Source organism: Ursus arctos, unplaced genomic scaffold (genome assembly GCF_023065955.2).
Source record: "Ursus arctos isolate Adak ecotype North America unplaced genomic scaffold, UrsArc2.0 scaffold_8, whole genome shotgun sequence".
In the NCBI taxonomy this organism is placed as follows: Eukaryota; Metazoa; Chordata; class Mammalia; order Carnivora; family Ursidae; genus Ursus; species Ursus arctos.
Window position 1 is genome coordinate 35,810,705 of NW_026623100.1, and position 25,752 is coordinate 35,836,456.

The following is a 25,752-nucleotide window of genomic DNA, read 5'->3' on the forward strand; positions in this document are numbered from 1 at the left end:
TCCATTATTGCTTTAGGGATGGGCATGTCACCCCACGCTGGATTTCTGTTGGAACTGTTGGAAAGGGGACTTTGTTCCTCCGAAGCTACATAATCAAGAGCTTGTAGGCAAGGAGCCACCCAGGTCGCTGCTGGGGAGACTCTGCCTGGCCCTGACGCTAAGCTGATGCAGCCCGAGGGCGGGGCTGGAAAGAGGCAGCTTCGGGGCGCGACATGAGTACCCAGCTGCACAAAGTATCCCAACGTTGCATCCCATAGCAAATCCAACAACAGTAATAACAATCCCTCCATCACAGGCCCCGGTGCCCCATCTCACCTGGCTTCAATCTGGTTAATCTTCTGTTTTCCCTGCCTCTAGTCTTGCCCCGCTCAAGTCTTGTCACCATATTTCAGGCATAAGGATCTTTAAAAAAAAAATCAGGTATCCACATACACATTACCTCACTCCCTCAGCCAAGAGGATGCAATCACACCCCAGCTGCAGCGGCCACACACAGCACCCAGATCGTGGTTTCTAATACCATTATCCAGAAAAATGAAACCAGGGCTCTTTGGAGAAATGGCTGATTCTAGGATCAGGGCAGGACATATACAGAATGAACCTGTATCTTGTTGTACCTGGAAGTAAAGAGATACTTAAAAAAAAAAAAATGATGACAGGATGTCAAAAAAAGACACAGGAACCACCTGAAAGAGCTCTTACTGGCCAAAATTGGAACAATTAGAGCAAGAAAATAAAGTTGTACTGGACTACAACCCAAAGTATAAAACCCATGAATCCATACTGATAAAATAAATGTTTGAATAAATAAATAAATTTCCCGCACAGAAAAAATCCAAATAATTTGTGTAGATACTCCATGTTCAAGAAAGTAGGGCATAACTCCCCACTCCTTAAGCGTGGGCTGCACACAGTGATTGCTACCGTCTGAATGTTCGTGTCCCCCTCCACATCTGTATGCTGAAATACTACCCCCCAATCTGATGGTATTAGGAAGTGCGGCCTTTGGGAGGGATTAGGGATTAGGGTGGAGTCCTCGTAAATGGGATTAGTGCCCTTGTGATAGAAGCCCCAAGGAACTTGCTCGCCCCTTCTCCATCTAGAAGACCACAAGACAGAAGAAATCCGTGACTGGGGGAAGGCCCTCACTCAACCATGCAGAAGGGCAGGTACCCATGAAGCGACCTCACTGGAGGAGTGAGCCCTGTATGTGGGGGTAAGTGAGTCAAGATCACAAGACCCTGACACATGAGGCACAGATTCCCAGTAAAAGTGTATCCGCACTGACTCAGGCTCTTTCTGTTTGGAAACATGACAATGGGGTGGAGGGGCGGAGCAAGTCTTGTCATAGCATCCACGGGAGCAGGACCCAGGAGGGTCAGGAGGGCTGGGCTGGATCTTCGGGGGCACCAGGAAACTCCGCAGCCAGAGTTCTTGGGCTTTCCCTCTGCTGCCCTCCCCTCTGCAGCTCAGCTACTCTCTCCTCTGCACCGTTCTCTTTTCCCTGCCAGATACACTCCCGTGGGCTCTGCCTTTCTGCCTGGTAGCTTCTGCTGATCCCTCGTTTCTGCAGGTGCCCCGTGATGGCCCTAGCAGCCCTTCTCTAAGTCAGGGACTTTCAGCTGGACTTCTCTGTCAGCTGCCTCATCCCCTGGGTATTTCTACGCCCAAATTCTTTCCCAGAGAAGTGGTCAGATTGTCCCGCTCACCTCTTCACACCAGGACCAGCCTTGTTCTGCTCACGGCCTGTTCATCCCAGTAGTGAGTGACGCAGTCAATTCAAGCTACTATATCAAGACTACTACAGACTAAGAGGCTTACACAAGGGAAACCTATTTCTCACCATTCTGGAGGCTGGGTAGTTCAAGATTAGGGTGCTGGCGGATCCAGTTCCTGCTGAGAGCCCTCCTCCCGGTTTGCAGACTGCCATCGTCTCATTGCAGACTGCCATCGTCTCATTGTAAACTCACCTGAGAGAGAGAAAGGCAAGCTCTCCTGTCTGTTTTCACAAGGGCACAAAGCCCATCATGAGGGCTCCACCCCCATGATCTAATTCCCTCCTAAAGGCCCCACCTCCTAACACCATCATGTTGGGGGTTAGAATTTCAACATATGAATTTTGAGGGGACACAACCATTCAGTTCATAGTAGTGAGGGAAAGATCTCCTGCCCTAAATAGTGGAACCTGTCCAAACAGAATATGGCATCTAACACTGAATGGATGAAAGTGACAGTCATTTCTAAGTCATACATCACAGTCTGGAGCAGGAGGACGTCACAAATGATGCAGGGCCCCACGGGGGTGATACCCATGAGCACAGTGAACCAGCAAGGACTGTGGTAGGCAGGCACTGTCGTAACATGAAGACACAGCGGCCCTGCTTCCTGCAGGATGACGTGATTGGCTTGTTGGAAGAGCTTCCTGGGTTGGCAGGCAGGTGGGTTCGTGGAACCCAGCAGGTTGAAAGTTGGGTGGAAAGCAGCTGGTCCAGTGGATAGAGGAACTTAGCGAGGTAAGGTGACCATCTGAGGAGAACAGGCTCAAAGATGTCACAGCAGCACATGAAATGGTAGACCTTACAATACAAGTTTCAGAATCAGCTGTCCTGGTGACAAGTGCCACCTCGGGAGGAAGGCGAAGTGTGGACCAGGGCCACATGCTACTCAACATGGCAGCCCAGAGATCAGGACTAACATGGCAAGTGGGAGAGTGAAGTGGAGAGCAGTCCATTGGGACAGCTTCCTAGGAGCAGCTTATATTTAATTTCTGTATCAGCTCGTGCTATGACCAGAGAGTCAACACTGGGAAAAAATAAAATTCTCCCCTAATTTGCTGCTTGGAATTATGTTGTTCAACAAAATATTTCTTGGTGAAAATGTGGAATTTTCTCTTGCCTGTGGCAGCCACACTGACTTGCCTGTCTTCTCTGCCCTGACACACCCACACCCTCAGACCTCAGCAGTCTCTGGAACTGGCCCACAAATGCTCCTGCATGGATCACTGCCTGCCCATCCCTTATCCATTGCCATGGTTTAAAAATCCCATTTGTCCCATGTTTCTTCAAGCTTCCTCCTAATGCCTCTGCCCTAAGTCTGACCCCCTTGGGCCCAGAACACCACCTGCTGGTCACAGTCATTAAAGGAAGATGTCCTGTCCCCAAGACCCTACTGAGGGCCCTAATGAGGACCTAAGGAGAGGAGGGTGCTCTGCTGAGCCCACACCTGTGCTTATACCACATCCTCCCTGCTCCCCCTCTGCTCTGCTGCTGGAGGGTACAGCCCCTGCCTGGATCCCTGCCTCGGCCACCGGATCAGGGTTTGGACCTGATACCCATGAACAGGGTCTTCATGAAGAGTGGGAAACATTGCCAAGTCTCCCCCTCAGGAGTAAAGCCAGGCAACAGAAGACTGTCCAGTGAACATCGGAGGGGAAAGACCACCAAGAGGGTCGTGACACTGCAGAGCTCACTCTCCTTTATTTCAATAAAAACCAGGGGTAAGTACTGCTTATATTTTGTGGCATTTCCAGGGCTGGGTCTTCTCCACCCCTTGTCATTTTTGAACCCCCAACTGTTTCCTGGGGATACCCCAGGACTTCGTGTCCAGCAGAGGAGATGGCCTTGCCGGCACGTTCACCTGTACATCGACGAATAAAATATGCTCACAGAGGTAAAACATGCTTTACCCAGGCAGGATTTTATTCTAATGAAGTTTGCAGGTGAACTCTCTAGGGACAGAGGACCACCTGCTCTGTACCTAAAGGGCAGAGAGGAAACGCAGCCCGAAGAGGATGTGCAGGAGGGGAGGCAGAGGGGCTGGGCGGACTGCACAAGAGAACTGGACCACGGAGTTTGCTGAGTGAGGCCGAACGAGAAAGAGCGTGGATACTGATCCAGCTCTCAAGAAGACTCGTTTCCACATCAGCCCCTGACCTGACCCAGTTGCTCCCATCTCAGAGAAGAAGGGGCTCAAACGTCAGGAGATGTGGATGGAGTGGACAGTGGGGTCACAGCCTGGACAGGGTCACCAAGTGCAGAGCTCTTCCCACTGAGAACACAGCCCCCTAGACAGGCAACTGGGAATTCTGTGGGATCAACTGGAAAAGCCCTGATATCAGGAAAATTGTCTGGGTGGTCTGAAGCAACCTTCATGTGATAAATCTGAGGCTTCTCTGAAGGGACAGGGAACCCCAAGGTCCTGATCACCTTACTGAGGCAGTTGGAACTTCCAAATCCTCTCTGCCCTCCTCTCCCTTTCCAAGATCTCCCTTCCAGTCCAGCTGCCTCTATGGGGTCGGAGAATTCCCAGCCAAAGCAGATGAACTCCAGGATGCCTCTAGGACAATTTTGAAGCCAGAAAAATGAAGGTGCAAAGTCACCCTGGAATTGGAAGAAAGAGGGACGTTTTCTCGAGTTTGACAAGCATTGGAGCTTAATGTGCGAGCTTGGAGCCAGTCCTGTCATGGTTCTGACGGGATGTAGGGCCGTTTACAGATGAAAAAGAGCTTGTTGTCACAGGAGGCATCATTCCATGACTGAAGCGAGGATGCCTTTATATTGGCACAGTGTTCATTGTTCCCAAAATTGTTGGGCTCACCTGGAATCCAGAACCTACCAAAGGGAAAAACAAAGAAAAACTTTGTTTCCAGTGAAGAAATGAATGGCTTCAATCCCAGCTATGATCCTGGGTGATAGCATCACGTTTTTGTACCCTTCCCTGAGAGGAAGGGAACTGGTGAGCTGTCAACCTCAAAACCTGCAATCACTCCCCCAAGTTAGGGCCATGCCAGCCCACTGTTCTCAAGGCCCTACGCAAACCCACATGGCAAAGCCCAAGACTTAGAACAGGGGCCCTGCTGAGGCTGGGTGGAAGGCCATGCTGCCAAACCCTAGAGGCCATCGAGAGGCCACAGATTTGTCCCCAGTCCCATGGCAATGAGTGGCAGAGAACAGGGAAGAACCACAAATCCTGTAGTCACCCCACCCATTGTGCCCTGGCCCTGGCCCAGGAAAGTCAGGCTGGGAAGGAGGCCTTGGGGCTTACCGTGCACTCAGATCCTTGTCAAATGGAGTATTATCTACCCAGTACCAGTCCCCTTCACTCCCGGCTTTGGTCAGGCCGATCCAGTAGAAAAGTCCACCTGCCACCTTGTACAGAAATTCCTGTAGGGAAGGAGAGGGAGTGAGACACTGCCATGACTCGCAGCTGGAACATCTGTCTCTCTGGGTGTCCTTCACCAGTCCTCAGTGACAGTCCCACGGACACACCACACACACTGACCTCTCTCAAGCCCCTTCCTGTCCCTACCGAGTCCACCCTCCAAATTCTGATTTGTCTTTGCCCCACAACTAACAGATTCAGGACTCAGGCTTGTCGGCCCCTCAGGAAGCAGGCGCCGGGGCACAAGAAAGACTCAGCTAAACCCCAGAGTGGGGACCCCAGGAGAAGGGCCCAGATCATAATAACTAAATGTAGTGAGCCCTTAATATGCATCTACTCAGCTATTCTCTGAAGCAGGGACTATTATCATGTGTGTTTGAAGTTAAATAACCTACCCAGGGCTCTAGGACTAGTCAGGGACAGGGCTGGGGCTCTAGACTCTGACTCCAGAGCACACACTCTTACCTGCTCTACTAGCCCAGCTCCCAGATGAAAGGGACTCGTTCAATATTCTGCCGACCAGGTAGGAGACTTCTTGGGTTACGCAGTGTTATTAATGCTATTCACAAATGCCTTTGTTTTCTGGGCCCATGGAAAGACTGTATCTCCCTGCCCTCTCTGAAGCTGGGACTCCTGCATCATTTGCTTTGGCCAATGAAATGTGAGCAGAAGTGACGTCTGCTATTTCTGGGCAGAAGCTTAAGAGCCAACATATGATTTGGCATGTTCTCTTTCCCTGCTTCAGCAATTGCGGAAACCTACGTTGAGATGAAGTCTTTTGGCATAGGTCTTCGAGTAACCACAACGGACAGAACCACTTGCAGGCCTTTGTTGGACATGCACTGTAACTGAGAAGTAATCCTCCATTGTTAGGTCACTGATATTTTGGGATTTTTGCCACTGCACCATACTCTTGCCCATCCTGCCTGATACAGCTGTTAATACACCCCCTTCCTAGAACCCATCGGAACAGCACTCACCTGTTCACTCTCTGAGGTCACTGAGGTCAGGTGTGAATCCCTGGACATACAGAACTGCTGGGCACTGTACCAGGTCTTTGGGATTCGAGAAAAATAATAAAAGTTCTCCTTGAAGTACTTCCAGCCTTGAGAAACCATCTGCAGAATGTCATCTGGAGAACAAGGGCAAAAGATGAACACTGGGGTCCCTGTTTCCTCTGGGTGCTGGCTGCAGGTGGCTCTCAAGTGGGATCTCAGAGACAGCAGGGGATGGGGCTGGGCTCTGGGGTCCTGGGGTCCTTGTGTAGGGGCTCAGAGACACTGCCCCACCTGCTGAAGGTCTGGTTGAGAGTAGTAGAGTCCCTGGGTTCAAACAGGGCAGAGAGAGACACTGATCAAGAATCTGTCTCTCCCCCGAGGGGGAAGCAGTTCTCTGTTGACCATCACAAGGGGCTGAGCCCCCCAGCTTTGGGGAAGGAACTCAATGGATAAATAGCTAGGTTTGGGGGGCGCCTGGGAGGCGCAGTCGTTAAGCGTCTGCCTTCGGCTCAGGGCGTGATCCTAGCGTTATGGGATCGAGCCCCACATCAGGCTCCTCTGCTATGAGCCTGCTTCTTTCTCTCCCACTCCTGTTGGCTGTCTCTATCTCTGTCAAATAAATAAATAAAATCTTTAAAAAAATAGCTAGGTTTGGGCCAAGACTCCCTAATGCCTTCATCCTCTGTGCCTTGGTGTGAGAGCCTATGCTGGCGCCTGGCCCCTTCTCTCCTGAACAGCCCCTAAGTCCTCCAAGCCCACTGCTGAGCCCTTGCTTCTTAACTGTCCAACCATGCCTGCCCGGCTCCTCTTCCCCTTCCTTCCACATATACCAGCCTGACGACCTCATGCCTGAGGCTGGTAAGGCCCCATGGGCCACTGGTCAGCTTGCAACATTCTCTTCTGAGTCACTTACTTTGCCGTTTGAGCAACTTGCTGATGTTCTCCAAACTGCTCTGGAGTCCCCGGACCTTTGCATTTAAAGAACTGGCTTTATCCAAATCTCTTTTTAACGCTGGAATTTGGGCATTTAAATCAATGACCTCCTCCCATCTTCTTGTTAATATCTGGATCTGTGCATCAGCTTTCTTCACACCAGCTTCCAACTTCTCAATCTGAGAACGCATATGATCCAGGCTGGCATTCACCATCCGGACCTGAATGCCGGTTGCCTCCACGCTGCCTCTATTCCTCTTAACCTCAGAACCCAGAGTGCTGATGTTGTCCACACGGCCTTTCAGCAACTGGGCATTGGTCTTTACATCTGATATTGTGCGCATAAACCAGGGATCTGGGTTTTAAGAAAGTTAAGAGGTCAGCCAAGGGGATTCCCAGGGACTGGGATTGTTGTCAGGGTGATAAAAGGAAGGGAAAGGAGGGGATAGGCTCGAGCTACCCAAAGACCTGTTGCTTACCCTCCATTCATTCATAATGTACTCATTCAACAAACATGCAATGGGTACCTAGCGCTGGCCAGGAACTCTTGCAGATGCAGATAATGCAAAGATTAATAAAACATGGGTTCAGTTGGAGGACCTCACAGGCAAGCAGAAGTGGGGATTAGTAGCCAGTCCTAAATTATCTTTGCATGTTCAGGGCACAAAGGATGCCCTAGTTACCCCCTTGTTGCACCCCGGGGGCTCCATCACCCACTTTCCAGCTCTCTCCGTTCAGAGGCCTCTGCAGTGGCATCAGCTAGGACAGCACCCTTCCCACATCTGCCCAAAGGCCCCCTGTGGCCAGGATGGGAGCCAGCCATGAAGACTTCCAATCTGAAAGTGACTTCTTCTCCAGAGAATATGGAAAGAGGGAATTATGAAACCATTTCTCCCCTTCCCTTGTCCCACCCACCGTCACATTCTGCTCAGGTCACAGGCTTGGGTGCCAGACAGGAGACCAACGACAAACCAAGAGGAAACTTGCTCAGAGGCTCCAAGTCTGAGACCAAATATGTCCCAAAGACTTGAAGGGAGAAGACAGATGTTCCCTTCCCCTGCTTTCTGGAGACCTGGTGCGAGTGAGAAGGCTCTGCTAGCAGAGAACATGAGGGGCTGGGCAAAGCAGAAAAGGAGGAAAGATAAGTCACACATCTGGTGAACAAGTAGGAAGTCTCCCTTGATGTGACCTTGGCAGGAATGGAAGAAGAATGAAGAGAGCATGAAGGGGTCCTGCTGAGAATGGTGAACCAGGAGATCTGTCCACTCATTGGCAGATTCTCAACCTCATCGGTTGGGGCTGAGGACACAGTTGGAAGTCCTTCTTTTGTGGGGTCAGGAAACATTTTGCTCACTGCTAGTGGCTGCCCACAAGGCTCCAAATAAAAGGGACACAGCTCGGGGGGTGAGGATGACATGGGATGAAGAAATGGGTGAATGTTTCCTGGGGACAAAAGAGCATATCCTTGAGCAAAGCATGCAAGTACTGATCCCAATCAGGAAAATCTTCCTGGAGTCAGGAAGGAGAAAGCAGCAGCTCATCTTACTGGGGACAAGGAACCCCATGACTGCACCTGGAAAGAGGAGAAATGGGACAAATGGAAAAGCCAGAGGTGGGAGACACAACTGGACAGTAGGAAGAAGACGGTCTAGATGTTGAAGGAGCTGACGGTGGAGAAGGACCGAGCTGGGACGATAAAACCCGGGGACTTACAGAAAATGGCCTGCAGCAGGACGGAGGCGGTCAGGCCCAGCGTCAGGATGATGACCGCAGCCCGGACCGTGAGAGGCTTCCTCAGAACCAGACATGGGCCTGTCTTGGGAGGAGGCTCTGCCAGAAGAAGAAGAGAACGTTTGTTGGAGGACCCGCCAACAGCAGAACACACAGCAGCAAGCAGATTCTGAGCAGAGCCTGGTGCTTGCCTCGGGGCCAGAGGGAGACGTTCTGCTTATCTACAGTAAAGTGCGCATCCGGGACCTCGCTCTCAGCAGCCTTCATCCTGCACGCTCACCCCTGCAGCACACGTCCTTCTAGCTGGCTGGCTCCCCAAGGACTTTTTATCTAGAAGAAACGGGAAGTGAGTCCCACAGGAGGTAGTCCTATCATCCCAAAGTTCCCCATTTCTGGCTTAGACACCTTGCCAGGCCTCAGCCACAGCTCAATCTTCTCTGCAAATTTCTGAGCTCTCAGGAAGAGGCCATTTGTCTTCTTTTCTGGGGGCCTGTTACACGGACACTTTAACCCTATTGTCCCAGCGCTACTCTAGTTCTCCTATAAGAGTCCCTTCATCTATCATCCATCCACGCATGCATTCATCCCACAAATACATATGGAGTGCCTCCTACGTACCAGGCACTGTACAAGGACTGGGCCACAAAGATGACTAACTCACAGTCTGTACTCCAGCAGCTCACGATCTGGTAGGAAAGACAGACCAGAGTAAATAAATGACAATACAGTGTGATGAGCATAACAATAGAAGAATATGTACCAGTCAAAGGAAGTACAAAGATGGAATAATGGTAAAAACTCCAGGGAGAAGGATTAGCATGTTCAGAAGTATGGGGGCATAAGACAGCATGGAGGGCCAATTGGTGGTGTTGGAATATAAAGTATCTGACAGGAATAGGAAGGGCATGGGGCTAAAGAGGCACCTGGGGTCATATTAAGAAGCTTGAACTTTGACTTCTGGGTGACAGGGAGCCAATGAAGGCCTTCAGGCAGGAGAGAGACAAGGACAGGGACATTGAAGGAAGTTCACTCTGACAGTGGTGAGGAACATCGAATAGGATGTGGGAAGCCTGGAAGCAAGGAGACCAATAAGGAGACCACTGCAATAAAATACTTGCTGTTATAAGGCATTTTAGATGACACAGCATCCCTTTATAAAAGTGGGGCTTGGAGATTCTATGTATAAGTGGAAAATGTGGGTTCTCCTCCCTGCTTCTTGCACTTGTGAGCTTCTCAAAGTGGGGAGGCTCAGTGCCATCAGGCCAGAAACTGTTCCTATGTGGGAGAAGCTAAGGGCAAACGGGAGCTGATGTGGGGCTCAGTGAAGGACAAAGTTCTCTCCTGGGAAGATTCTCAGGCTTTGAAGAAGTCTGCCACATCTGAGAAACCTGGTACATAATAGATTCTAAACAAATAATACTTGGAAGATAGGAAAGAGAGGATGGAAAGGAGGAGAGGAGAGAGGGAGGGAAGAGGAAAAGGAAGGGAGTCGGTCCACATTAGACGGATGGATGGTTGGCTGGCTGGCTGGCTGAATACATGGGAGATCAGAAGATGGAAGAGTTGATAGCTGATCATTTCTCAACCCTGAAACCTACAGTCTGCGGATCGGGATCTGCCTTCCAGAAGCTACCGCTTCTTTCTAGTTCTCATTCATTTCCACAGCAAAGACACAAGAGAATTGTGATTTATACCTTACCCAAAAATGCATGACAATTCTGGCCCCGGGACTAGAAAGTTGGCCCAGCCTTGTTGAATCTGAGCCAATGGACCTGGAAGACAGGGTGGTGTCAGGGACAAGGGTTGGAAATAAATGAGGAAGGCCAATGAAATAGCCACCTATCCTTGCAGGGGCCTCTGCTGCTTGGATATCTGAGAGGATCCTACCTCCCTACTCAGTCCACTGTACTTACGGGCCCCGTGCTGCTCTCTCCAGGAGGACTGGGCCTCAGACTGGAGCTGCTCCCCTCACTGGGTGAGGACTGACACAGAGGGGAGTCCTCACCACACTCCCCACACGGTGGGAAAGAAGTTGGGCCACAGGGGTGGTGTCCCTTTCACCCTATCTCATCTCCTCCCTACCCACATTCTGCCTGTACCTTCTAGGACTGCTACCTCTTCTAACCTTTGACATTAGCTAATCCCCCAAACTGAAGGCCTCACCCTAACTCACTGCCTGTCTCTGAACACTTAGGACTCTACCTGCTCTCTTCAGGCTGCTTATTTGGTTGCAGAACCTTGGTTCCACCAGTGTTCCAAAGGGGTTAGAATGTTCTGCTTCTGGGCTATCATGGACGGGACCCAGTCAAACCCCAGAGTCACCTCAGCCCTTCTGCTGCTGGCTCCTGGCCCTACGTCCACAGCCTGTCATAGTCCAGGGCCTGGGGTAGACAAGAAGCCACGTTACTCAAGGCTCTGGTAGAAGGGGCTTTGGGGATCCTGGTCCCCTCCTGAGGCATGTGAGGGACAGAAGCTGCCACACAATAGGACCTGGAGTGTGTGGCCTCCTGCCTGTCAAAGAGGTGACTTTTCCCAAACCTCTGCTGGTGTGTAGCATGAGGTATTGATGAAATGCCTATAGGCCCTCTCACTGGTCCCAGGAAAGGATCCAAAGGCCTCACTACATAAGAAGGGCTGGGCTTGGGGGGCATTTACTCTGAGTGGTGGAACTGGGAGCCTCACATAGATATTCCGCTGATCCAGCATGAGGAAGCTAAGCAAGAAGCAACCCAAATCCTGGGCTGTGGGCCCACCGGGGTTTTAGAGATGGCGCACGTAAAAGTCCCAGCCATGAGGAGTTGCACTTCTCACTCGGAGGGAAAGGAGTGAGTCACGAGCTCCTTTCCTATGGCTGTGCTCATCTATCTGCAGGTACTGACTGAGCACATCTCCCGTGCATCCCTCTGGGGGCCTTTCTGGCCCCTGACCTGACAGCCCGGGAGGAAAAAAAAACAGAGCAGGAGGCAGGTGCCTCAGCCATGCTTTCCTGCCAGGAAAATGGGAGGTTCTCTGAGACACTCAGGCAAGTCCAGCTCTTCTAAACAGAGGAGGAACTTTGGGCCAGATTTAGAGTGACCAAAAATTACTGCTGTGATGAGAGAAAGGGAAGTTCATACTCATCTCTCTGTTTTTCCACTCGCCATGCCCCTGGGGTTTGAAGACTTTTTTTGGAGAAGGGCGGAGGAAGGAAACAGTTTGGCCACTTTTCCCTTTCTCTGGTCAGAACTCTCTTTTTGCTTGGGGGTGGACCATGGACACAATCAGTGGGAGTGGAAAAGAGACCTGGGTTGCTTGAAATGCCTCAGCAGGGCACAAGAGTCATCTCCAAGGAGAGGAATCCAGGTCCCTCCAGTCAAGGCACGGAGGACAGCAGAGTGGACAATACACCGGGAAAGGGGGTGGGGAGGGGGAGGGGGACACAGAGAGGAGAGAATGGCTATGACGAGAGAAAGAAGACATTGTGACAGCTGGTTAGTCTTGTCCACAACCTCAGAGGGGACCCTTATGTATAATGTGATGCCAGGCTTGACCAGAAGACCCCAGATAATCAAGGGATCCCAGGATACCGTCTGTGCCCCGCAACAGGGGCGAGGGCAGAGAAACCAACAGGAAAGCAGTGTTCGGTGAGACCACTCATGCTTGCATTCCTCTAGGACACCTACTGTGCACCAGGTGCAAGGAGAAAGACAGCCAGAGACCCTGCCTACAGAATAGTGTTCCTCTTATTGAAAAAATGTGCATCTCCCAAGACTGTCCCAAGATTGAAAAGGACCAAGGACCAAGGACACTGCAGGGGGCCTCTCCAGGTCTCCTCTGACCTTGGGAGTAGGTTCCTCTTTTTCAGGACATTATGTAGGGGCAGGTTTCTCTGGAACAATGCATGGGCCAGACGTCAGCGAGCAGGCCATACATCTGGGGGCATCGTAAGCAGGGTGGTGTGGGTCTGGGTGAGTAGCCCGCTATATGGAGGGATCACTGTGTTCCAGGCAGAGGAAGCTGCTCTGAACCACCCAAGTCAAACAGTTCCTGCCTGTGACTTAGTAGGAAAGGCAGATGCATGTCCGGAAAGTAACAAAGGACTCTTGGGAAAAGTGGGCGTAGTTTCTTTTTCAATCTTTTATTTCTTTACCATATCACTACTGGTGATATTCATTATAGGAAAAAATTCAGATAGGCAAAAAGAAAAAAAAATTTACCTACTCCCCCCCAAAAAAGCTGTACATACCGTTCATTCTTCCTAACTATCTCCATGTAGGTACGTATGCATGTATGTGTGTATACGTGTATACATATCCGCAGCTGTATCTAACTATGTGCATATATTTATGTAAGTATCTAATAGGACAGCTCCTGCTTATTGTCCCCAGCATCCTTCCCATCCCCATTTCTGATATCAAGAGTCCCCTTCCTTTGGGAAATGGCTCTCCCTTTTTAACCTCAACACTGCTTGGTTCAGAGCATCAATAGGTTGGGTTCTTATCACATCCCATCACTCTGACACCGAGCCTTCTGCTTCTGTTTCTGTTTTTAAGGACCTTTATATTGGGCCCAACCAGATAATCCAGGATAATTTCCCTATCTTAAAGTCAGCCGATTATCAACCTTAATTCCACTTTGCCATGCCACGTAATATACTCCCAGGCTCTGGGGATTAGAATGTGGACACCTTTGGGGCCATTATTCTAGCATAGCCTTAATAGAACCATTTAGAAATCTTGGTATATATCCGTAGAATTTGAGAGATAAATAGTCTGGTACTTGACACATGAAAGAAAAGTCTAAGGCCTTCAGTAGGTGAATGGATGAGTAAGCTCGTACGCACCCAGATAACAGAATATTATTCAGCACTGAAAAGAAATGAGCTATCAAGCCATGAAAGGACATGGAGGAACCTTAAATGCATATTATTAAGTAAAAGAAGCCAATTTGAAAACACTACATACTATATGGTTCCAACTATACGACATTCTGGAAAAGGCAAACTATGGACACAGTAGAAAGATCAGTAGTCTCCGGGGATAACACGAGAGGTGGGAAGGGATGGGTGGGCACAGAGGATTTCTAGGGCAGTGAAACTATTCTGTATGCTGCTGCAATAGTGAGTACGTATCATTTTTTTTAAAGTATTTATTTATTTATTTGACAGAGAGAGAGAGACAGCCAGCAAGAGAGGGAACACAAGCAGGGGGAGTGGGACAGGAAGAAGCAGGCTCCCAGCATAGGAGCCTGATGCGGGGCTCGATCCCAGAACACCGGGATCATGCCCTGAGCCGAAGGCAGACACTTAACGACTGAGCCACCCAGGCGCCCCATGAGTACCTATCATTATACATTGGTCAAAACCCATAAAATGTACAAGAGGGAACCCAAATGTGAACTACGGGCTTTGAGTGAGAATGGCTTTGAGCTGTAACGGAAGGACTGCTCTGGTGGGGGATGCTGAGAGTGGAGGAGGCTGGGGGAGGCTGGGTGGGGACTGTAGGATAACTCTATACTTTGTTTAATTTTACTGCAAACCTAAAACTGCTCTAAAAAATCATCTGTTTAAAGTGAATGGGAGAATCTAAGGCTAGGAGCTTCAGCCAGCTACTGCCTTGGGACCGCAGAGTGGGAAAGAAGGTAAAGTCCCAGAGTTTGGTGGGGAAAGTGATGTGCGTCGATGGATGGGAATTGGGCCCCCCCTAGTAGGAAGGTATTCTTAGTTGATTGAGGGGGGCTGCCGATAAGGACCATAGGGGGGAGGAGCGTGTGGGGGGACCATGGGAAAACAGGGGCCAAGGTGAGGCCAAAAGCAGACAGCCAAAAGAGCCATCACCTGTGCCAAGAGAACAGCCTATGACAGCTCCTCAGGAGTGCAGGTCTCCCCAAAACCCCCAAAAGTGCACCTACGCAAATGAACAGGCAGGTAGGAAATGGTCCACCTACGTGTGGCAAATACCAGATTTCAAGGGTCCCTGTCAAGGAAGACCTTCCTGTCACCCAGAGCAAAGTACAGTTTGGGGGTGGGGTGGGTAGGAGTGAGGAGGAGAGAAGGGAGGGCAACAAGACAAAAAGTCAAGCCCTCCCTCCACCATCTCATGCTTCCGTGACTGAGCCTGGCCTGGGGAAGGGGAGAAACGCTAGTTCGACGACAGTGTGCACTTTTGTGATTATCTGACCAGACTTGGGGGCTACACTAACGTGAGCGGGAAAGCGAGAAGAGCTGCCTGAGGTTCGGTGCCGGCGTGAGGAGGAACAAGAAAGGAGGGCGGGTTAGAAGGGGAAATGATGGGGGGCGCCTGGGTGGCACAGTGGTTAAGCGTCTGCCTTCGGCTCAGGGCGTGATCCCGGCGTTATGGGATCGAGCCCCGCATCAGGCTCCTCTGCTATGAGCCTGCTTCTTCTTCTCCCACTCCCCCTGCTTGTGTTCCCTCTCTCGCTGGCTGTCTCTATCTCTGTCGAATAAATAAATAAAATCTTTAAAAAAAAAAAAAAAAGAAGGGGAAATGATGGGAAATCATAAACGTGCTGTCTAACCAGTCCAGCTCATCCAGGAAGCCGGTTACTGAAGGCTAGTTAACTGTTAGGAGTCCCCACAGCGCTAGGGACCACAGACCCAACATGGGGTGAGAACCACAGGCTCTCTGGGCACCCTGCATCCCCCGCCCCGCTGCTCCCAATCAGACAAAACTTGGGTAACAGTGGAGAGCTGCTTGTTATGGTCTTGAACAGAGAAAAGGACAAGAGGTGAAAATAAGTGAGCCTCAGCCTTTGTGGGGAAGAGATGTCATGAAACACCCAGAAGAGCATCCCCAGAGTCAAAACCGTCCCCTGAACCACACTGAGTTAGCAGCAGTCACTGACCAAGGAGAAATGGGAGAACTGATGTGGACAACACGTCACCTGTGGCATATATTTCATAATTCATTCATCCATTTTTCACACTGTTCTCGGCCAGGGTCCCCTCCCCCAGAAAGGCAGGGGGAGGGGTGGAATGAGAGCTGACCCTTCCCACCAGGCACACTGCATAAATAACTTGTAAAATCATCACTTAGTCCTTGAGCACAGGGACCTGCTTGGCAACTGGAGTCAAGTTCCCAAAACCCAGAGTAAGGAAAACCCAGCCAGCATCCGGTTCTGTCTTAATGCGACTTCTGTGACGCATGTGGTACGCAAATCTGCACCCAAACCCCCAAAAAGAACAGGACCTCCGAAAACCCCAAATCCCACAATAATATCTCCAATGCCGCAACAGGGCTTTCTGTCCTCTGCAAACTAAAACCACTAAGCCAGTAAGTTTCAAAATCCCAACCTATGCCCACACTCTAACAAACCGTAACACCGTTCACTTCATATCCCGAGGCTGTGTATGGTTCCCTCCAACTTCCTTCTTCAACTTGAGCATAAGTTTCTCTTTCCAAATATTTCAATTTTGCTCTTTTTCAGCAAGTAATGAGATAACTGCTCTCAGCCACCACTTTATGTTTTTAGTTTCTTTTCCCATCTTACTATGTATGAACTTCTTTCCCCAACTTATGCTCTCCAGCTGGCCCTTTAACTGGGTCAGTCTTCCTAAAGGGAACCTTAAACTTCGTTTGCCTCCAGCTGCTCCCTAGGGATGTCCCTGCTCCGTACAGCTGCAGCTTTCATCCAGGACCCTTAGGACAAGTGTCTTCTATCTTATCTCCACTGGGAATATCCCCACAGAAATGCATGGTATTGCCTCTCACTCATTCACTCCAGCATCCATTCACCCATCTGATGAAATTTATCAAGTACTCACTGTGTGCCAAGCTCTATGCCTACATGCTGGGAATTCGCCTTGAACAAAACAGCCATGGTTCCTGCCCTGCCGCAGAGTGCAGTTCTCTCTGGATAATTCTTGGCATTCCACCTGTTTTCTTGATTAAGCCTAAAGCAACAACAAAAAAACTTGCAGTTTAAAATGGTGTAAAATATGACATTTTCCCAAAATACTCCTATTTAAAACACAGTACAGAGATACAGAGGCACCTGGGTGGCTCAGTTGGTTGAGCACCTGACTCTTGGTTTTAGCTCAGGTTGTGATCTCATGGGTCGTGGGACTGAGCCCCATGTCAGGCTCTGTGCTCAATGGGGAGTCTGCTTGAAGATTCTCTCCCTCTGCCCCTTCTCTCTCTCTCTCTGTCTAAAATAAATAAATCTTTTAAAAAAACAAAATAAAATAAAACGCAATACAGAAATATAGTTCCACGCTTTCACTCCCTGCAAGTAAACCTTTCTAATACATCTGACTCTCAACCACACGAGAATGACATGCCCACACAGCCCTCTTCCCTGGGTGGGGTGGTAGAGAATGAGAGCTATGTGTCTAGGACCCAGCACAGTGGTGGGTCAACTCCTGGAACACGTTTGTAAAAAATGCCAGTGCCACGCCCCCCAAAATTCTGACTCATTTGGTGTGGGTTGGGGTTCAGGCATCAGCATCTTTAATAACCCTTGAGTGAGTCCTACATGCAGTCAAGGCTGAAAACCATCAATCCAGCCAAAAAACCTCAGCCCTGGCATGGAATCCTGGCTCTTCCATACACTGGTTGGGTGGATGATTTATTTAGGGGAGTGTATGTCACCTGCATAAGTTCAGGTGAAGTGAAGGAACTCCATATGCAAACACCTTAGTGCTATGTAACAAGAGTTGCTCTGTCTAGATGATTGGTGAATGAAAATGTCTGGCAGCACTTGTCCAGAGTTAATGATCTTGACCCAGAAAGGGAAGGAGCGAGCCATCTTGTGGCCTGAAAAACCCAAACCTCAAGACTCCCTAGCTTCACTGCTCTGGGCCTGCAAGTGTATATGCACCGGGCCTGGAAAACAGTAACCCACCGCACTGTCCGTCACTCACATAAAACACAAACATATTCACAGAGAATCAAGAACAAGCCCCAAACCTCTCACCAAAGTCATTCAGCAAGTGCTTATTGCAAGCCTTCTGGGTGCCAGCCCTGCACTGGGCGGTGAGCAATAAATATAGGAGCTTACAGTAAACGTAGCGCAAATAAGTATATCACACGCTGTGTTAAGTGACACGAAGGAAAAGGACAAGGAGCTCTCTGAGCGTGCAGAGGGGAAGACCTTGTCTGTGGGGATTAGAGAAGGATTCCCTGGAAGTGACACCTGAGCTGAGATCTAAGGAAAACTGGGAGTAAACTTTATGGCAGGGAAAAGGGCATTCCTGCGAGAGGCTTTCCTGAGGGAGGGTAGCACATTGGAAGAAAGAAGATAAGTCAGAGAGCCTGAAACAAAGGGATGGCACAGCCTGGTATCTGAGAACAAAGGCTCCAGACACGGACCACCCAGGTTCAAATCTGTGTGACCACTTTGAATGTATAAGCCTGGGCAAGTTACTAACTTCTCTGCGCTGCAACCACCTTATCTGTAAAATGGGCACGATAATGCTATCTGCCTCACGGGGTTTTGACAGAGATTCAGTGAGTTAATACAAACGCAAGCATATAGTAAGCACTCAATAAATGTTACTATAATAATCACTATTCATAATAACGGTACTCCTACTTCTATACACGTAGGGGTGGGAACACTCATCTACCTACTAAGACATTGATTACACTGGACCCTTTCCATCAGGAGTAGGATAGTAAATTGGACCAGAGTGTGAGACTATTCTTGTCCATGCCAATATTGCCAAAGAGCCCCCTAAAGGAAGACACTCTCAATAATCAGTAAACTAAAAGACCCTTCTGTGTATGAGAGCCAGCCTCTTTGCCCAGCCTCTTCTGTGACTACTCTGTGGGCTCATGTTCAAAGTGCCATGTATGTAGCCTATGTACGGACTCAACAGCAGGCATTTCTCCTCTCCGGTGCTATTCCTGCTGTGTACCCAAGCTTCCAACACAGAGGCTAACTCTGAACCCTCAACGTGGTATCTTTCCCTGGGTGGATCAGAGTGGTACCTGATAGCTGGTTGATTGCCACGGAGGGGACAGTGTTTTGTCTTCACTGCCAAAGAAACTTACTTTGAATTTAAATTTGTTCTCACTGATGGCCATGCTTCTCCCAGCAACACCATCCATAGTCACGTATTGAATGTCATGGCATCCCATACGACATAGTCCTTCTAAGGAACTCACTTTAGAGTGAAAGAAGAAAGGAATGGGCTTGTGCCCCTGAGATTCACTGGACTTCTCACGTTTTCCATCCCCCCCGAAATAGTTGCCCTTGTACAACAGTGGACTTGAGCACTGAAGAGTCCATTGTAGTGCCAGCTAGGAGACAATGCCTTGAAACACTGGGAGCTGCTCTGCAGCATGTAGCATCTGCTTTAAGTAGGGCTGTTTCTTCCCCTAATACATGGATCTAGAGTACTTACACCAAGGAGTACAATTAGGTAGTATCTCTCACATTGACATATAATGACCCATCCTCAATGGGTTTACTTCATTTCTGAAAGTCTGGATCTGCTGACTTAGGGTACCCAGAGGAGGAATATTTCTACCAGAGAACACGATTCTCCTGAATTAGGACCTGGGACTGATATCTGGCTATTTCAAACATCTCATGCCACTGGAAAAACAGGTTTTTTTTAAAAAAGATCATAGTTTGGCAATGTCTCAGACTGGGTTTTCCAAAAGCAGACGTGGAGATGGAGTTTGGTGTACAAGATTTTTTATGAAGGACCAACATCTGTGGAAGGGAGTCGGAGAAGACAGGATTGGGCAGGGAGATTAGCTGAACTGTTGAACCTTAGTACAGGACCAACAAACTTCAGTCAGCCCCATGAGGAGCCCTGGAGCATAAACGACCCACCAGACTTGTCCTATGTTAGGCTAAAATGTCCATGCCTGATTGACCCTGCCTTAATCGTTCATTGGGTACAGGCCACCCAGGGAAGGACGTGCCCTTGGGTGAGGCTATGCCTGTAACTGAGGCTCCCTGAAGGAGCTGACAGCTGGAAACCGTCTGCTCACAGCACCCCCAACAAAGAAGTTCAGGCAACAAGCTCTTCTTCGAAGGGGAATCTGGGAGGTGTATCTCCATGTCTACCATGTAGGATGGTTGATCCTGACAATTAAGGGAAGAAGCCTCACTGATACACAAATGCGATGTGGTAGGTATCCTCTAAGGTGGTCCCCAATGATCTCTGCTTCCTGGTACTCATGCCCTTGTGATCTTGGATGACCCTCCCCCACCAGTTGTGTCTTCAGATGAGACCGCAGTCGCAGCCAACAGCCTGAATGCAACCTCATGACAGACACTGAGTCAGAGGTGCCCAGCTAAGCCACTCCGAGATTCCTCGCCCACAAACACTGAGATCATGAGTGTCTGTTGTTAGAGCCACTGAGTTTGGGGGTGATCTGTTAGGCAGCAATAGATGACTAATATAGGAGTCAGGGAGGATTATGACTGCAACTCAAGCAATAGATACCCTGGGCTATCTTCTAGTTCAACCTGTAAAGTCTGGTATTCTAAACAAATGGGATGACCAACAGAGTAAGACAGCTCAGAAACAAAGGTCTGACTCATCCCACCAAGTAAAGAACATAGGCAGTTGACATGCTGACTGAAGAGCAAAGGAAGACAGAATAAATGGTCATGGAAGGTGGTCATGTGGCCTCATGAACTTAGCAGAAACAAGGGTTAAGGCCACTATTCCTGTATTTCCTTCTTGCTGTGTCATGTATCTTTTTTTTTTAATTTAATTTCATTTTTCTTTCTTTTTCCTCTCACTTACCATTGGATACCCAGATGGGATCATGACAGAACTAAAGAGGACGATACATCACTCAGTGATGCTGGACTTGGAGCTGATTGCAATAACTCAAAAGACAGCGGGTTGTCTACTCTTGGAAAGAAGATGCGTCCGGATAGCCTATAGCTGCACTAGTCAGGTGAGAGCAGCTCGGGGAAGTGCTGGATGAGGGAAAGGGTGTATTTGGGTATTGGGCTGCAGAGATACTTGTCTCTTCGTCCAGGATAGCAGTACCCTTCTTAATAAAGAGAAATCTCAAAATCAGTGGTAGATAGGACCACAACTCTGAGTCGAAAGACGAAAAGGACATTTCTTCTTCCCAGCTCCCTGGCACGTTACCAGGCTCAGGCAATCAGAGGCCACCATCTACACGACTGAGACAATAATGCACTGGCTCAAAGATATCTGAGAGTCTTCAAGGGACATGTTGGGAGTCTTCTCTGATGTCCTCCTTCCCTTGGACCTGCCCCATTGTCCAAGCCTTCACACTGAGTCTGAGACCAAGTGGTTACCTTCCCAATAAATTCCTTTTATGCTTAAGTTATGCAGACATGGGCTTGTTGTTTCAATCAAGAACCCTAACTGATATACCCACAGAGATATCTCCTTTCCTATTAAGATTGATCCAGTTTTCCCGCAGTGTGTTAAATGGAACACTAGTCCAGAAGTATGCTCAAAATGGGTTCAAAGGTTAAATAAGTTTGGTAAACAGTCCATGCTGTATGCTGTTCTTGAAGATTCATGGTAACTGTGAGCATATTAAAGGTTCTGAGAAGTCCTGTGTTAAGAAAATATGCTTAAATTGGTACAGCCACTTTGGAAAACAGTGTGGAGGTCCCTTAAAAAGTTAAAAATTGAGCTACCCTATGATCCAGCAATTGCACTACTGGGTATTTACCCCAAAGATACAGATGTAGTGAAGAGAAGGGCCATATGCACCCCAATGTTCATAGCAGCATTGTCCACAATAGCTAAATCGCAGAAGGAGCAGAGATGCCCTTCAACAGATGAATGGATTAAGAAGATGTGGTCCATATATACAATGGAATATTACTCAACCATCAAAAAGAACGATTTCTCAACATTTGCTGCAACATGGACGGGACTGGAGGAGATAATGCTAAGCAAAATAAGTCAAGCAGAGAAAGACAATTATCATATGGTTTCACTCATTTATAGAACATAAGAAATAGGAAGATCAGTAGGAGAAGAAAGGGAAGAAGAATGGGGGGCGTAAACAGAAGGGGGAATGAACCATGAGAGACTCTGAGAAACAAACTGAGGGCTTCAGAGGGGAGGGGGGTGGGGGAATGGGATAGGCTGGTGATGGGTATTAAGGAGGGCATGTATTGCATGGTGCACTGGGTGTTATACGCAACTAATGAATCATGGAACTTTACATCAGAAACCAAGGATGTACTATATGGTGACTAACATAATAAAAAAATATTATTATAAATAAATAAATAAAATGCAGGCTTGTGTACAGAGTCACAAGACGAAAGAAAGAAAGAAAGAAAGAAAGAAAGAAAGAAAGAAAGAAAGAAAGAAAGAAAGAAAGGAAGAAAGGAAGGAAGAAAGAAAGAAAACCTGCTTAACCTTGTTTAGGGTGCCTGGGTGGCTCAGTCAGTTGAGTGTCTGCCTTCAGCTTAGGTCACGATCCCAGGGTCCTGGGATTAAGTCCCACATCAGGCTCCCTGCTCAGCGGGGACTCTGCTTGTCCCTCTGCCCCTCCCCCGCTCGTTCTCTCTCTCTCTCAAAAATAAATCAATAAAATCTAAAAAAACCCAAACATTGTTTATAACAGGGTTTCCATTACCATTTTTCTTTTACACTTAATGGATGACACTTCTCACTCTGAGAAATAGTGTCCTGAAGCCAAAAAAAAGGAAGGTTCAGAGAGAGACTGCGGTTCCCGCAGATTTCTAAGTTCCATTTTGTTTGCTCTATGAGGTCTTCCACTTCCCCAGTTGAATCAGACAAAGAATCATCACCCCCTTCCAAAGAGGCCATGCTACCCACAGAATATCAGCACCATTCTGTTGAGTAATATGTACCTTCCTCACATACTTTCTTTGACATTGTTTTCTTCTCAGGTCTGTTAAAGGCCTCTCTGTTCTGTTTTATTAACTTTAGAATTATTTTAATATTACCAAACTAGTAACTGCTTTACCAAACATCTTAAACTATGGCAGATCCCCCTTGTTAACCATTTTTAAATAAAAATTTCTTAGCCAACCTGAACTTGTTCTTTCAAATTACCTTTTGGAAAATCACAAAAACAAAGTCCTATTACAATTTTACATAAAGGTTAATTTTAGCAAATTTAGTCATTTTAGTAAAGCTGTAAAATAATTTAGGAAGATGTGACACCCTCAAAATAGTCTTTACATCTAGACCTACATGGTGTCTCTTTCCGTTACATCTGTCAATCTACATTTTTTAGTTTCTTTTATGCAGGTCCCAACGTTTTTCTTTTCAAGGGAAGATGACAAGGTTATTATGATTTGTAGATTGATATGATGTTTTAGCTATGAAATTGAAAGAACCATCTGGAAGAGTTATTTAAATTGACAAGAGAGTTCAATAATCATATGGACGAAACAATCCACATGAATAACTTTCCTGTGTACAAAAAAAACCCATTAAAACTATGAACATATAGAGACATACGGAGGATTCCAGATGTATTTAGGAGCAGAATTAACAGGACCTGGTAATGGGTTTGGTGTCATCTGTGGTCCCCCTTCTGCCCCACAATCACTCTCCAGAAAGAACCATGTTGGATCATACTATCTCATTTCAATTTTAGAGTCCAAATTTTATGTCTAGAGGACACTTCTCAAAAATGTTGGCATTCCTAGCTTCAGCACTACTGGTGAGGTCTTTGCTACGTGTATTCATCTCGTTCTTTTCATTCCAGTCAGGCGGAAGTGGTTTGGTTAGCTGGTCAGCTCCCAACCACCATTTTTTCTCAGCAATCTGCCGCCAAGCCTCTCTGTGACTATTTCTCTCTCACTCTTTCCTGATTGTTTGATGAAGCAGGAGGGAAAGATCTGCTGGAGTTGCACCGGGAAACTGAAAAGAAGAGTGCTGATTTAGAACAGCAGCAGAGGAGAACGGAAGAGGAAGCTCACCAGGGGCACGGAAACAGACCGGCAGCCCTGGAACCACATATTCATGAGCGGCCCTGGAATGCACAGTGGCCCTGGAACATTTCAAAGGCTCTGAGACCCTTTGAAAAAGGAATCCGCCATGCATGGAGGTTGGCAAGGGAAATGCCAAAGCTCCTTTTCTGGACTAACTCAAAACCTCTCAAGTTATACCTTCAGGAAAAAATATATCGATGTACATATTGATATCAGGGCACTGAATTGTTGAATGACAACCAATCGGGATTACAGGCTTTCAAGAATGAAAGGTTACATTTCACAGCACTTAACAATCTCTGAAGTCCACACATCCTAAAAGATTCCTTTGTTATATGAAAACAGAAGAGGATTATACCCTTTCAACGAGTCTTCTCACTGGCAAGGAGAGTAAGATTGGTGCTCTTTGTAGAGTTTCTCAATATACCTCTTCATCAGAACTCACCTTAAATAGGTCTGTTTCCCTGTAGTTTTGTGGGAGGGAATATTTTCTGCTGTAGTTTCGGAGCTGTCTTTCATGAGCACCACGCTCAAGGCTAAACCTACTCTTAAGATTGAGTCCTTCAGTCCAGGGAAAAAGTCCTGGGAAACTTTAATATGGGGGGAAAAAAGAGGAGAATTTTAAGCAAATGGAATATGCAGTAGTACGCTCAAGGACATTTAACAACTGGCTCTCTAGGTCTAGAGGGGAAGCCCCGATCTGTAATATTTGCCAACTGTCATTGTGGAAATATTTCTACCGTGGCCCTTAAGTAACCAATATGATGTCACCGAAAGCAGAGTTGAGAAAAGATGCACTTGATAGGCTCTTGAGAGCCTGTAAGGGCTAATTCTAGCACGCCACTAAGGGACAAGTGATGTTTTCCTCCTGTGGCCCAATCTATCCAGTTACGTGGTTCTTTTCCAACCTTGCACTCCAGGAAGGAGAGGAGGGGATGCAGCTGTAGGTTGGTGACAGAAGGACAGGGGTACTGTTAAATGCTATCAGGGAGACCCAGAGAGGGGAAAAGATGCAAAGACCCAGCATAAAATAGAAGGAATGAGCGCCCATCCCTCTTGGGGATCCTCTATTCTGAGCATCTACTGTCCACTTCCATCAAAAATGTGCTATTTCTAGCTTTAAGTTCTCTCTGTAAATTCCAGAAGGAACTGTTCCTCTTCCCTGGCCACAAGAGGCCTGGCTGCCCCCCATGACCACAACTCCCTGATATGGGCACGGTTCCCCTTCCTGGATGTGGCCTATAGTCACCTTCTTGGGAGTGGGTGACTTGACAAGGGAATCCCCTGGTTCCTAGGTATTTCCCTGCAGTGAGAACCACAAGGAACACAAAGGCCCAGTGTTTAGCCACCGGAGAAATGGGTAGGGGAAAGGCTACGTGTCTACAAAGAACAAAAACCCTTTCCATGGATATAGTAGCTCCAAGCACGGGGGGACATTTCCCGGGTATGGGAAGAAATGAGATGCATAATGGGATTAGGCAGCCCCTTGCTTCAAAGGATTCTCATTACGCTGGAAAGAAAATTAAAAATCTATCATCTTCAACAAAACACTCCAGGATCTGGCATCTGTCTATCTCCACGTTCCCATCTCTCACCATTCCTTCTCGCTGGCTTTTTTCACATTTGGAAATATTCCAACCTTGTTTCTTCCTCAGGTCCTTTGCACTTGCAAATGTATATATGTATGTACATATACATATATTTTCTTGCTGAACCATTTGAAAATAAACTGAAGCAGGGTGACAGTATTTGATATTTCTGCATTTATCCTAAAAACAAGGAGATTCTCCTCCATAATCATAATACCATTACCACACTCAAGGAATTTAATGTGGCTGCAATATCTGAACTATACACAAATGTCTAAAAAAAAAAAAGAAGAAGTCCCTTATACCTGGGGGAGAAGGTCCTGACTCTAGGATCCAACTAAAGTTTGCACATTGCATTTGATTGTTATGGTCCTGGAGTTTCCTATAACCTGGACCAGGCTCACTGCCTCATACACACACACACACACATACACACACACACGCACACACACACACACACACACACA

At 47.9% G+C, this 25,752-nt stretch overlaps 1 protein-coding gene across 2 annotated transcripts in view; it reads right to left on the reverse strand.

The window, feature by feature from the left end:
- Positions 1-3,455: 3,455 nt before the first annotated feature.
- CD207 (CD207 molecule) overlaps positions 3,456-25,752 on the reverse strand; it is a 46,588-nt gene continuing 24,291 nt past the window's right edge. The window contains exons 3-11 of one of the 2 annotated variants that reach the window (XM_057308994.1): positions 24,142-24,286; positions 16,585-16,713; positions 9,441-9,508; positions 9,014-9,152; positions 8,805-8,921; positions 7,072-7,446; positions 6,141-6,292; positions 5,044-5,162; positions 3,456-4,610 (exon numbers count right to left, since the gene is read on the reverse strand). In XM_057308994.1, coding sequence (XP_057164977.1) covers positions 4,460-4,610; positions 5,044-5,162; positions 6,141-6,292; positions 7,072-7,446; positions 8,805-8,921; positions 9,014-9,089 — 990 coding nt within the window. In that variant the 5' untranslated portion in view covers positions 9,090-9,152; positions 9,441-9,508; positions 16,585-16,713; positions 24,142-24,286 and the 3' untranslated portion in view covers positions 3,456-4,459. The remainder of the gene's footprint in view (positions 4,611-5,043; positions 5,163-6,140; positions 6,293-7,071; positions 7,447-8,804; positions 8,922-9,013; positions 9,153-9,440; positions 9,509-16,584; positions 16,714-24,141; positions 24,287-25,752) is intronic. The other variant, XM_026517383.3, reaches the window with a different exon arrangement.